The sequence below is a fragment of the Loxodonta africana genome, chromosome 11 (genome assembly GCF_030014295.1).
Source record: "Loxodonta africana isolate mLoxAfr1 chromosome 11, mLoxAfr1.hap2, whole genome shotgun sequence".
NCBI classification, from domain to species: domain Eukaryota; kingdom Metazoa; phylum Chordata; class Mammalia; order Proboscidea; family Elephantidae; genus Loxodonta; species Loxodonta africana.
The window spans coordinates 72240977-72254870 of NC_087352.1; the positions used below are offsets into that span (position 1 = coordinate 72240977).

At 38.1% G+C, this 13894-nt stretch overlaps 1 protein-coding gene across 1 annotated transcript in view; it reads left to right on the forward strand.

Annotated features, from left to right (window-relative positions):
* Positions 1 to 13676, forward strand: part of RPRD1A (regulation of nuclear pre-mRNA domain containing 1A) — a 72936-nt gene extending 59260 nt beyond the window's left edge. The window contains exon 7 of the mRNA XM_003406325.4: positions 6468 to 13676. Within this exon, the coding sequence (XP_003406373.2) occupies positions 6468 to 6617 (150 nt within the window). The 3' untranslated portion in view covers positions 6618 to 13676. The remainder of the gene's footprint in view (positions 1 to 6467) is intronic.
* Positions 13677 to 13894: the final 218 nt, after the last annotated feature.

The window sequence follows — 13894 nt, forward strand, 5'->3', positions numbered from 1 at the left end:
ATTAAACAACGCAGGAAGCATCAAAAGAAGATGGAAGGAATACACAGAGTCATTACGCCAAAAAGAATTAGTGGATATTCAAGCATTTCAAGAGGTGGCATACGATCAGGAACTGATGGTACTGAAGGACGAAGTCCAACCTGCTCCGAAGGCATTGGCGAAAAACAAGGCTCCAGGAATTGATGGAATATGAATTGAGATGTTTCAACAAACAGATGCAGTGCTGGAGGTGCTCACTCATCTATGCCAAGAAATATGGAAGACAGCTTCCTGGCCAACTGACTGGAAGAGATCCATATTTATGCCTATTGCCAAGAAAGGCAATCCAACCAAGTGTGGAAATTATAGAACAATATCATTAATATCACACGCAAGCAAAATTTTGCTGAAGATATTCAAAAACGGCTGCAGCAGTATATCAACAGGGAAGTGCCAGAAATTCAGGCTGGTTTCAGAAGAGGACGTGGAACCAGGGATATCATTGCTGATGTCAGATGGATCCTGGTCAAAAGCAGAGAATACCAGAAGGATGTGTTTTATTGACTATGCAAAGGCATTCGACTGTGTGGATCATAACAAACCATGGATAACACTACGAAGAATGGGAATTCCAGAACACTTAATTGTGCTCATGAGGAACCTGTACATAGATCAAGAGGCAGTTGCTCGGACAGAACAAGGGGATACTGATTGGTTTAAAGTCAGGAAAGGTGTGCGTCAGAGTTGTATTCTTTCACCATACGTATTCGATCTGTATGCTGAACAAATAATCCAAGAAGCTGGACTGTATGAAGAAGAACGGGGCATCAGGATTGGAGGAAGACTCATTAACAATCTACGTTATGCAGATGATGCAACCTTCCTTGCTGAAAGTGAAGAGGACTTGAAGCACTTACTAATGAAGATCAAAGACCACAGCCTTCAATATGGATTGCACCTCAACATAAAACAAAAATCCTCACAACTGGACCGGTGAGCAACATCATGATAAATGGAGAAAAGATTGGAGTTGTCAAGGATTTCATTTTACTTGGATCCACAATCAACAGCCATGGAAGCAGCAGTCAAGAAATCAAAAGACACATTGCATTGGGTAAATCTGCTGCAAAGGACCTCTTCAAAGTGTTGAAGAGCAAAGATGTCACCCTGAAGTCTAAGGTGTGCCTGACCGAAGCCATGGTATTTTCAATTGCATCATATGCCTATGAAAGCTGGACAATGAATAAGGAAGACCGAAGAAGAATTGACACCTTTGAATTGTGGTGTTGGCGAAGAATGTTGACTATACCATGGACTGCCAAAAACCAAATCTGTCTTGGAAGAAGTGCGGCCAGAATGCTCCTTGGAGGCAAGGATGGCGAGGCTGCGTCTTACATACTTTGGACATGTCAGGAGGGATCGGTCCCTGGAGAAGGACATCATGCTTGGCAGAGTACAGGGTCAGCGGAAAAGAGGAAGACCCTCAACAAGGTGGATTGACACAGTGACTGCAACAATGAGCCTGCGCATAACAATGATTGTAAGGTTGGTGCAGGACTGGGCAGTGTTTCGTTCTGTTGTGCGTAGGGTTGCTATGAGTCAGAACCGACTCAACGGCACCTAACAACAACAACAGTTCCTTGCCTTCCTGTTTCTTTTCCTTTGTGTCTTCTCTACGTTGCTACCATTACTATTACTGGTCTCTTAAAAAAAAATCCTTTCAAAGCCCAAATGCTATTCATGAGAAAATGACAATTCCCCTCCACTACCAGGAATGCCAGAGACATTTTAATGGTAGAACTATACTACCTAATATAAGTCATATAAGTCACAATTTAACTTGCTGCATTTTTAATTTTAGGAAATGACCGTTCGTGGTGATCCTGCAGTTTATATGTATGTTGGATAACATACTTCTTCAGAATACCCATAGAATAGAGGCAGGATAACATAATGGTTTTTTTCTTTTTAAATCCCAATTAACTTTTTCCGTTTAATGCTAAAAACCAAACCCGTTGGCCATCGAGTGGATCCCAACTTGTAGCGATCCTACAGGACAGTAGAACTGCCCCATAGAGTTTCCAAGGAGTGGCTGATGGCTTCGAACTGCCAACCTTTTTGTTAGCAGCTGAGCTCTTGACCACTGCGCCATCATGGCTCCCATTTAACACTCCAGCAGCAGCCACTAGGGAGCCCCAAACACAGGGCAAGCAAAATGAAGTAAAGGCAAATCGTGGAATTTGAAAAATGAGAATCAAAACTTCATAATAGTTATATTGAAGCCTGTGGTTTAAGAAAGACTAACGTTTACTTCTTGAGAGTCAAGGGACATAATGAAATGCCATGTGTCAACAGAACCATTTAGGGATCTTCAGGAGAAGAAATGAACCAGGATTGTGAAGATTACCATCAACCTAAGGCTTCTATAATGTGTTGTGAAGACTGTCTTCACATATGACCTTCAACGTTTATTCTTCCATTACCTAAGATCCCACTTATTTTAATTCTATTATGAAGAATAATAAGAATGAAGACTGATAAGAATAATAAAATAGGTCATTTTGAAGTTGCCACAACTAAAGCAATTGGATTTGAGACAATGTTTACTTATTTGAGGTTTATAGGAAGAAATGAAATGGCTTGGATGTTTGCATAGGTGGAACTTTGGAAATAGTGTGGAATAAAGTGTCATGTGGTATTATGACACAACACTGTCTCCATTTTTAAGAAACATGGGTGGGGGGGTTCTTTAACCATCCTGGTAGGTGTCCTGTTTCTTTTGTGGGGGGAGGGATTTAGTACATGTTTTTTAACTGGGATTTCCCCATCCCAATCATATTGTTAAATGATTTCACAGATGAAAAGCGGGAGAGACTGAGACTGACTAAAGTCCGGTTTTCAGAGCATTCTGAAGTCTGGACTGTCTGCTCAAGCTTCCTCTAAAAGTCACAGTGGCAACTCACTAGAATTGAGCTCCCTAGCTTGGTCCAGCCCTCATTCTGCTACAGCAGCTGTCTCTCAGGAAGTGCATCGGAAGCCACTGGACTGTAACAATCCAGTAGGGATGATGCTGGAAATTCTCAGTCACAGCCTTTAATTGGCCACTAAAGATCCCATGTGTATGCAGTTGAAATTATCCAAGTTGTTTTTTAAAAGCCATAATCATGTATGAGAGCAGAATTATTAGCAGCATGTGCAAGAAAAAGGTAATCATAAATATTTAACTTCAGAAATAGCTTAATAGTTAGGACATTTATTTAAAGTAAATGGAATTTTAGAATAACTATGTCTGAGTCAACCCTAAAATGAGTAAGAACGTCCAAGTGTGGAAAATTTATTCTCTTAGCAAGTCTTACTGCAACATGGTTGTGATACCATTCCATAATGATAAGTGGAATTACATAGCACTTCATAATTTAAAAACTTCCATATTAGTTAATTTGATTCTCACAGCCCTGTAAAATAGATAACTCCATTTTACAGATGAAGCAGCTGAGGCTTGGATAATACTGGGGAGTCCTTGGCCAAGGTCACATAGGTAGTAAATTGAAGAGGCAGTACTTCAATCCGGATAGTCTGACTATACCCAGGAGTATTAACTGGGGACCTACTAATACCCAGTGCTCTGTTGGACACTGTAGGAAATATATATACAAAGTGTGTTTCCCCCTAATTTGGATATGAAAACGAAAGAACAGTATATAATTTCAGAAATAACTTGAATGATAGCCAATCATTGGAGGTTTGTGTGAGGCTAGAATAGAAAAGGTTCTTGTAGGAATGTTTGGGTTTAAAGTAGGTCTTATATAAGACACTTGCTGTCTACTCAGTGTTGCTGTAAAGAGAATTTTCTTTTCTAGAGGTGATTCAAATTTCAAGCTAGGATCAATCCACTTGAAGTGCACACAAGTCAAATTACACCTAGTTCATGAATGTTGAAGTGTCGTATAGTAGTATAAAGAAGGCTCCTGCCCTTGGGAAGACAAGACGCACATTTACAAAACAGTAGAAAAAGTAAAAACACAGGTTCAGCTGGGAGCCTGGAAAGGAGTGAGGGTGGTAGGGACTGGAGAAGCTGAGTGCTTAACCACTGCACCACCAGGGCTCCTTTATAAATAAACAGACATGCCTAAAAGGGTTGAGTAACTTGTACATACCTCACTGTTTTGATTAAACAGAAATCTCTTGGCTACTACTTTTGTTTGTATTTTGGGAATCCCTGTTTTCAAGACTATTGAGAGAATTGAATGAGTTCATGTTAAAATGCCTGCCATATAATTGACGTTTGATACCTGGCAGCTTTGTTTATTTTTACTAATTTTTTTGTTCGCAGTGCATACCTTGTGGTTGAAGGCTTTTAACTGACACATAGAATTTGAATCAAAGGTTTAAGATAAGTCTTAACAATTGAAGAACAGCCTGTTCCATGCTTCTTCTTGTTAGTTGCCGTTGAGTTGACTTCAGAAGCAGACTGCTGGGCCTGTTTTCTGAGGTGCCTCTGGGTGGGTTTGAACTGCCAACCTTTGGACTAGTACTCAGCACTTAACCATTTGCACCACCCAGGCACTCCTTTATCCCATGCTAGACATTAGAAATTAGAGTGGACAATATTGGCCACTTAGGACATTTCTCAAAGCATATAGCCCTAAGAGGAGCAGAAGGTAAATTGCCTTTCAACATGTTTGGACAGCATCTGAATATATTTTGCTGACCCCAGAGTGCCTTAGGTATTATTCAGCTAAGAACGGTGGGATTTGCTGGTGTGATACAGATCAAGGTATGTGTTTGCCACTATACAGGTGTGCTGAGAAAGAAATGCACGCTAAATGTGGAGGGAGGAGGGGTATAATAAGTGTGCATCTAGAACATGAAATACCTTGTGCTTATGTTTTGTACGCTACTCAGAGCTGACCTTGCTGAAACCTATCTGATGTTCCTGTGTTTGCCACTGGTAAAGAAGAGAAGGGAAGAGAAAGATCATGCTTTGAGATTATAGATCCTATTTAAACTTTGTATTTTACTCCACCTTAACTTTCATGATAGATTAGAAATGCAGGGACATTGCAAGAGTTGACATCTTTCTAATGTGCCCAGGGCTGTCCTTCAGTTTTGCCAGCTTTCAATTTTGCCTGCTTTGTCTGCCAGTATGCCCAGTTTCTTAGGCTTCAGGACCCTCTCCCTTCCCTTGTTCCTTTAGAGCACTTGGGTTATACTAATTCTGGCAAACCTCTTACCCTCCCTTTAAAAGAGGAGGCCCAATAATACAGGTGCATCTCACTAGTTGATTTCATTTTAGGGAGAAAAACTAGGTAGAGAAATGGTTCACATCCCTGACTGTGTCTTAGCTTCCTCTTAGAAGTTCTTGCAAAATTCACGTGCTCTTGACCCACTTCCAGAGATTCTTGTTTAATTGCTGTGCGGTGAGGCCTGGACATCAGAATTCTCTTCACAATTTTCTAGGTGATTCTGATATGCAGCCATGGTTTAGAAACACTGCTGAATTGGGACTCTTTGGGGATAGTCTACCTACTCAGAATGTAAAGTTTTTCCACTCAACCTGCTATGTCTTGTTTTTGAGAATTGGCGGTGGTGGGAAGGATGAAGAATACCCATTTGCTAGATTTCTCCCTCCCCCCAGTCTATCACCACTAGGTGGTGGGGTGTAGAAGAGTCCTCCACCTCTCCACGTAGAGGTCTGGAACTCTAAGTTGAAAGGAGATTCCCACTACATTGAGAATGAGCTGTTTCTCTCTAAACCAAACATGATCTTGATTTGGACTCAAGCCTATGACTCCTTAGGCTACTATTTGCAATGGTTAAGAACTTGGCTGCTAACCAAAATGTCAGCAGTTCAAATCACCAGCTGCTCCTTGGAAACCTTACGAGGCAGTTCTGCTCTGCCCTGTAGGATCGCTATGAGTTGGAATTGACTAAATGGTGATGGTTTTTTTTTTTAACTAATACATTACATTTGGTAGTGGGTCTAGTAACTACCATAGCTTCAAAGTAGTGATAAATGTAAACAGTATTTTAAGGTAGCTGCAAACACTGTAATATGGTATGAAACAACTGGTTTCTGTTGGAGACAAAGTCATAGATCCTGATAATACTCCTATGGTTTGTTGCCTCAATTCACAATTAAAAACAATTCTAAATTTCAGTTTAGTTTGTGAAAGTAAATGTAATTTTTCTTATCCAAACTCAGTGATCCCTGAAAATCTTATATGCTGTATATTAATTATATTAAGTACATTAATAGTCTTCTTTCTCCAGATGAAAAACAGCAGCTAAAAATAGTGGGGTTTTTTGTAATAATGATAGTTTACCTAGTTATATGTTTCTAAGGCATCTCTTGATCCTAAGACTCATATTGTAATAACCTTTTTATTTGGCATTAACTGAGTGCAGTACCAGATTTTATGCAGTGTTAGCTAGATAACTCTTCTCTAAATCTCCAGAATACTAATGAAAGTGGTTTAATTTTTCAGGAATATAAGCGGAAATTAGCCAGAGTTTCCCTGGTACGCAAAGAACTCAGGTCCCGGATCCAGAGTCTGCCAGACTTATCTCGATTGCCCAATGTCACTGGAAGCCACATGCACCTGCCTTTTGCTGGGGACATCTACAGTGAAGATTGATGACCAGTCTCTTTTCAGAGCTCCAGGACTTTGCAAGAAATGGAGACAGGTTAGGTGGATAGTCCTGTAGCATTATTTTTGTATATTGTTGAGAGAGAGACACTAACAAAAGAAACGAGTAATTTATAAAATTGTTTAAAGTGTTGGTTTGTTTACTATTTTATTGGTAACTTAACATGACTTAGTTTAAACAATGTGATGATCTCTGTGTATTAATAAGCTCCAAATAGTGATTATTTTCAAAAGATCTTTTTGTAAATTTTTTTGATTCAGGGCCTTGTAAGAAATTCCATGTTTCTATTTCTTCGTGTATTTTCGAATGGTTTTCTTTACTTTCTTCAGTATCTAATCACTGTATGCTATGTAATTTGTAAAGGGTAAGAACTAATCAGGAATTGGTGAGACTTTATTATGGTGTAGTCGGGACTTGATTGTAGAAGGGACTAAATGTTCTAACTTAATCTTCACCCTTCTCCCCAAACAAAACATCAGTTCCGTGCCTCTCAATGCCTTTGATTCCTTATTCCCTAGAGGCCAGTAATATAACACTAAACATGGGTGTCATTTTGAGGATCAGATCAAAGGCTATCGAAACTTTTCTACAGTAGCTCTATAGGGATTCCATTGCAACTACTAGTGTAGAAAAAAGAGTATTGAATAGGACTTCCTTGATTAAACTATTTAGAATTATTTGAGTAGATTAATATGAAAAATGCTTTGGAAATGTTAGTAAATTTTGCCACTCTACCAAAAGGACACCTTTGACTCTGGAACTGATACCTGTTTGTCAAGTCAGCCTCCTTTTGGCATAAGTGATCCCTTTAACATAAGGCCATCTGTGGGATTAAAAATAATAATAATAATAATGATACTTTTATTACTCCCTTAGTCACATAGCTTTAAAAACAATAGTATTTTTAGCTCTTAATAGCTCAAGAACACAATATTCAGTAACATTCAGTGAAGTAGCCTGAACATTTTTAATGTTTCCTCAAGGTTTTTGAATGACTGTAAATTTGGAAATTAAGTAGCCTGCACTACAGGGTAGATGTGGTAAATTTTATATTTGTATATTCAGAAATACCAAACAAATGTACTTCTACCTGTTATTTCTAACCCTGTGTGTCAGAGCAGCTGCATGCTCTCATCCTTTGTTTTTAAGGCACGTTATTAAGCTGTGGATTTGTATCCAGTAATGACTTAGGATGAATATGTTTCTCATTTGTTGCTTTACATATTAGACATTTTTCTTTTTGTTGTAAGCAGATTCAGATTTGAATAGTTAATAATAGTTCTTTTAAATCCCACAACCAGTTATGTCTCACTGGTCTGAATGGCTTCACTGTTTCTTTCTCAGAACTAGAGGATATAGTTAAAATGAATTTACATGTGAAGGAGAAGGCAAACATTTTAATAGCTAGTAGTTCTGGAAACAGTGCTATTAATAATTTGGCCTCTCCCCAGAACAGCGGCACATGTAAGTAGTCTCCGTCTAGATATGGGCCATATTCTAAAGTTTTTTTACTTAGCTTTTGGAACTCGGGGCATATTTTCTCACTGAAACAATAGTAAGTTACCTGTGGACACTCCCACAGAAAGCTCACCTGGGAACCTAATCCACTTATCCATGAATGTACTGAACTTGTACTGTGTTTGACAAATTACTAATAGTAGATCCTGGCTGGCATTTGTAATGTTAGCCTAAATAAGGAAATGGTGTGTAGGAGCCAGATTCACATGTTGGTGTGTCTCAGGTTGGACTATGTAGTTCTGTCCCTAAGTGTAGGAAACAGTCGAAAAAGATTGAACTTGGGAGGGTAACAAATGCACAGTTGTAAAACCTTTGTAACCTATTATAAAAGTATACCAAGTAAGTTAGTCCTTTGTTGTCAATGTGAAAACAAAATTTGTTAGTATGTCAACTTATTTTCAACATCTTGACCTTATTTATGATCTGCTAAAGTGGTGACTTATCCATTTAAAATACTTTTTTCCTTTTAAAACTGATTTGTAAGCTATATACTCCTGGGGAGATTTGGAATCTATTAGGAGTTTGTTGAAATATTTTCACTGTTTAAGACAGACTTCAGACTTAGATACTGGTTTTAATGCCAGTATCTGCTCTAAATATTTATGATAAAAATGCATTATTTTTTTAAAGAGCTTGATGGGTTTTGTGATAAGTGATAGTACTCAAGAACCTGAAACCCACCCTCAGTCCCACCCCCTGACCGATAGTCCACTAACTGTAAACATAAACAGTGGGGTCTAGATTAAGTCATGTTTTCAGCCTTATGATTGTTAACATGGTAAGCCTTAGCAGTAAGTAGTCTTCTTTCCTAAAATGAAGACTATATTTTCTCATGAAATAAAATTAAATCATGAGCACCTTCTCTCCTGTATACCTGAGGCAAATCATGCATCTTGAGTGCAGTTTGACCTGGCCCTTCAAGAGAAAAGCTCGTCACCAGCCTTGCAGTAGGGGCGCTGTGGTTTTCCTCCACAAACCGTGCAGAGAGCTTTCTGGAGTGGCAATATGAGCAGATTCACTGGCGCTCCCTCTGCTCCTTCCGTCATTACAGTAGGTAGAAATACATGAGGAAATCTGGAATTCTGAGGAAATCAGCTGTGCTCTAGCCAGCCTCTTCCTCTAGGAAAACCACACAGATACAGCTGTTTGGTACCGCTTCTCACATGCACTCTGAATGAGGGTTTTTCTATAAGAAATCCTTCAGAATCAGCAAAAGCTGGGGTGGCCTGATCATCTTGATTTGCAAAATTAGAAGAACAAAACCAGGCTGTTAGTTGTCACCGTAGGTGAGCAATTCACCTTTTAAAGTGTAGTCACTGAACTGATTCTGAGAAATTTTTAGAGAGAAAATACTCGGAAGCAGGAATGAATTAATTGGGAAAGTTAAAATGTTCTTTCTGAATTTTCATTTCTAAAAAATTAGCGTTATATGAAATAACACAGAACTACTAAATCGCTTTGTATTCTATTAAGGAACAGCTCCTAAAGATGTCTTGTTTCATAGTTGTTGCACTATATCAAAGCTTTTTAAAGTGTAAACCTAGTTCTTCTCTGTATAGAAACGGAACATTGTGTTACTGAATTTATTTATACAGAGCATTTGTTGCCAAGTGTAATTTTAGCCAAGTGTTCTGAAGTGGCAGTAGCACACGAGAAGATGAAGTCTCCCTATTTGTTGACCCCATTTTCTTTGGCTGTATCTGATGACAGTATAAGATGTTCTTAATAAAGTTTTATGTTCTTTTTGAAATGTGTAGGTTATTTTTGTAAATCTGATTAGTTGGGTATGGGGTGGAAGGGGGAGAGATTAATGGACTGGAAGGGAAGCAAAGTCCTGGCAGGATTCAGCAACCTTACAGTAGAGAAACTGCTGAAGGGGATTCTTGTTGCTTGGCTAGTGGTTCCCAAACTTGAGCAAGCATCAGTATCACCTGGAAAGCTGATTAAATACAGATTGATGGGCCGCATCCTCAGAACTTCTGACATAGTACATCTGGGGTTAGACCAGGCGGTTTGAATTTCTAACAAGTTGATGGTGATGCCACTGGGTTTAGGGGCCACATTTTGGAAACCGCTACTCCAGACCGACTTTGAAGTCCATGGCTTGCATCACAGTATAAAATATTTAACCAATTCCAGGTAATAAAGTATGGATTTTATAGTTTGTTACATAGTAAGTTTCTTATGGGCAGAGAACAAGACAACATCCGCTTTTGTGACCCATTGCTTAGTAATGCTTAAGTGCTTTTGAGTGAACAGATTTACTTGGTACCTTGAACTCTTTCTGGAGCACAAGTCCTGTCACTATACCAGCACAAGTCCTGTCACCACACTCCAAATTTAGACAAAATTGGTTGGGGAGTACTAGAAATCCATAGAACCTCTAGGGCAGTGTTTGCCAACTGCTTTGATAAGACTCACTTGGAGCATTTGCAAAAAGGGCGTGTATCTACTCAGTCACAATTTCCTGGCATCCAGGTGACTGTTATCATTTAGAAAGTTTGGGAGCTAGTCCTCTGGTCATTGATTGCCCTTTGTTTTCCAGTCCTGGAGGCATTTGATCATTTTATCTGAACTCAGATGCTCCCCAACCCATCCCACTTTTACCTGCTCTGCACTAGTAGGCTTTGTACAGTATGTGAGAATCCTCACGATTATTCATTAAAACAGATTCCTAGATCCTATATCCAGAGGTTCTATTTTAGAACATTTGGGATAGATTCAGAAATCTGCATTTTAAACAAGCTAGCCAGGTGATTCTGATGGACTGCACTTTGAAAAACAATGCTCTACAAAGCAAATTATAAATTATAACATAGAATAATGGGAGCTAACATACATATAGCACTTACTGTGCACCCAAAAAAAAAAAAAAACAGGAAATGTTACAGCATGTCACATGTCCTTTGTGGCAGATACTCTGATTATTTCAATTTTACATGTGGGGAAACTGAGGCACAGTGTTAAGTACTGTGTGTGACCCTGAACAAGTCAAATGGCAGACCCAGGCAGTTTGGCTTCTGAGCTTGTGCTCCATAGCTACTATTTGATGCTGCCTCTTACACTGATACGTTGTGCAGAGCCTCTTCAGTCACCAAGTCCACATTTTGCATAACGTCAGGTTATAGTAAAATAACATTGTGCAAATATTCAAATTCAAAAGTAAAGTCTTAGCTAAATAAACAGTACTTAAGGATGAGGGCTTATGGAGGAATGTTATACTGAACTGTTTTTTCAAAGCAATTGTTTGTATTCACATCAACAGCAAAGTTAAAACGCGCTATTGATAGAGATTCTAGACAACGTTTTATGAGTAGTACTGTGTTTAAGTCATGGTGTTAAGGCTTTTGACGGTATACAGAGATTACTCAGCTGCGTTTCTGTTCTCTAAGTGTTTATATCTAGTGGGAATGGAATACGGTGACAATTTTTAGAACTGACCAGAGTTTACTTTTATTTATATACTAGCGTATTTCTTTTAAGTCAGTGGTTCCTTAGGCCAGCAGCTAGGAACTTGTTAGAAGTGTAAATTCTCAGACCCCAAACCTACTGAATCAGAAAATCCGGGGACGGGGACCAGCAATATGTCTTTCTAACAAGTTCCATAGGTAATTTTGATTCACACATAAGTTTCAGGTCTGTTTTAGGCATCACAATTCTAGTCATCCACTACTTTACCTCAAGTAGATGTCTTCTCATGTCTGGGAAAACCTTAGATGGAGTGAAAGAACTTGGTTCAGCCGACGCAACTGTAATAGGGTGCCTTCCTGACAAGCCAAGAAATGCTTTTCATTTGCCTTATTTCAACTGTTATAAAACTTAGGCCTTCCACCCTGAGAAATTCCTCCATATTTTCTTAATTCATTTCATTGCCTAGTACATATCTCATAAGTCTTCTGAGAATGGTAGAGTGAGAGGAATGGAAATGCAGTCCGGACCGTCATCTGTGTTACCTAAAGACCCATTATCACTTGGTTAACCACCAGAGGTTAAGCCATTCTAATTGCTGAATTCCATGTGATCTTTTTCCAATTTTTTTGATAATAAAATATTTTTATCATCAAAACATTGATGGAAACTAGATTTTGCTGTCTTTTTAATAAGATAGATCATTGACTGAAGTAGAGTATACGGTGAATTTTAGAATTAGACACATCACATTTGAATTTCATGCCTTATGGAAAGGTATAAAATTGAAAATTTTGGTTCATTTAAATGAAATTGTTACTCAGAGCCATTAGCTTATTCAGTTACATCTATACAAATACTGTTGTATAGGTATCATTTGGTTAGTTATATCATCTTTTTATAGTCATATTTTTTGTTCAGTCAAGAATATTTCATTTTCCTTATGAAAATATAAGTTAGAGGTTTTAAAATTTTTAATTTATTTAAAAAAATTTAAGTCATGCATTAATATATGGCTTTTTCAAAATATTAGTATTTATCTATTGTCTCCTTTTCCCCGCTCTTCATATTTAAGATATAAAATCTTGCATTTTTACTAGCTGAGTGCTCATGATGCCGATTCTTTTTAAGATGTATGAGTATAATTTAGTTAAACTGCTGTACGGTGGGAAGCGGTACATTGCCTGCGGCTTTGTGATTTCAACAACCAGACTGTGCTTAACTGAGGGAAATTAAACTCTGTTTTCATTCTTTTAAGCTAGTGTTTGGGCTTGGCAGGACTACAGGCCAGCATCATGTCCAGCTCCTTGTAGCTTCATCTTGCAGATAGCTGTGAATGCCCTAATTAAAGGCAAATGTCACTGGTGCTAGGTATTCTCCCTACTTGAGTTGCTGGTCTCTCCATGTTTTTTGCTAGCCTAAGGAAAAAAGACTGCAGCGTCTAGTTCCTTTGTCTTTGCTTTCTTGCTTCTATATATGCATTGTTGGGAACAGAGCAATTACAGTTGCAGTAAAATTTTACGTCAGCACCAGAAAGCTCTGTCTGTTGTTCCATTTGGACATGATTTTCTCCATCAGGAAGAAATTGGATGCTGACTGCTAGTGATTGAGCCTATTGGTTGATTAGAATATTACTTTTTCTTAACCAGAGGTTTTTGCAACATGGCATAAGCTTGGAGTTAGAAAAATCTTATTTTTAAAGGACTCATATCTCTTTTAAAGCATGTCACTGTGAAATAATATTTAAGCAGAAAACAATTTTTTTAAATGAAGAGAAAGTGTTTTCACTATGGTTTTTTTAAAAAAGGAAATATGTTATTTAAATTTGTTTAAAAATTCTTATAGTTTTACAATGAAACAGTTGCTAATTCAGATACCCCAGGAGAGTAGGTATGCAATTTTATTTTCAGATGTTATTTAATCACAGCCATATTTTAAATAAAATAGTCACAAGATATATTTTTGGCAGCTAAATAACCCAGGAGCCCTGGTGGCGCAGTGGTTAAAAGCTCGGCTGCTAACCAAAATGTTGGAATCCACCAGCCACTCCTTGGAAACCCTATGGGGAAGTTCTACTATGTCCTATAGGGTCGCTGTGAGTTGGAATCAACTTGACGGCACACAACAACAATAATAACTTTAGAATACTATAAGTAGGTTAGATAGAATGAAGGGATTTCCTAAGTGCTCATTTTCTGTCATTTTACAATCTAAATAGTTACTTTTATTCTAGAATGTTAGAGCCATTATTAAACATCATATGGTTAAAATATTCCTTTTTCATTTTTATTTTTGAACTTTGATTTGGTTTCCATCTTTGTTATCTCATTATTCCATG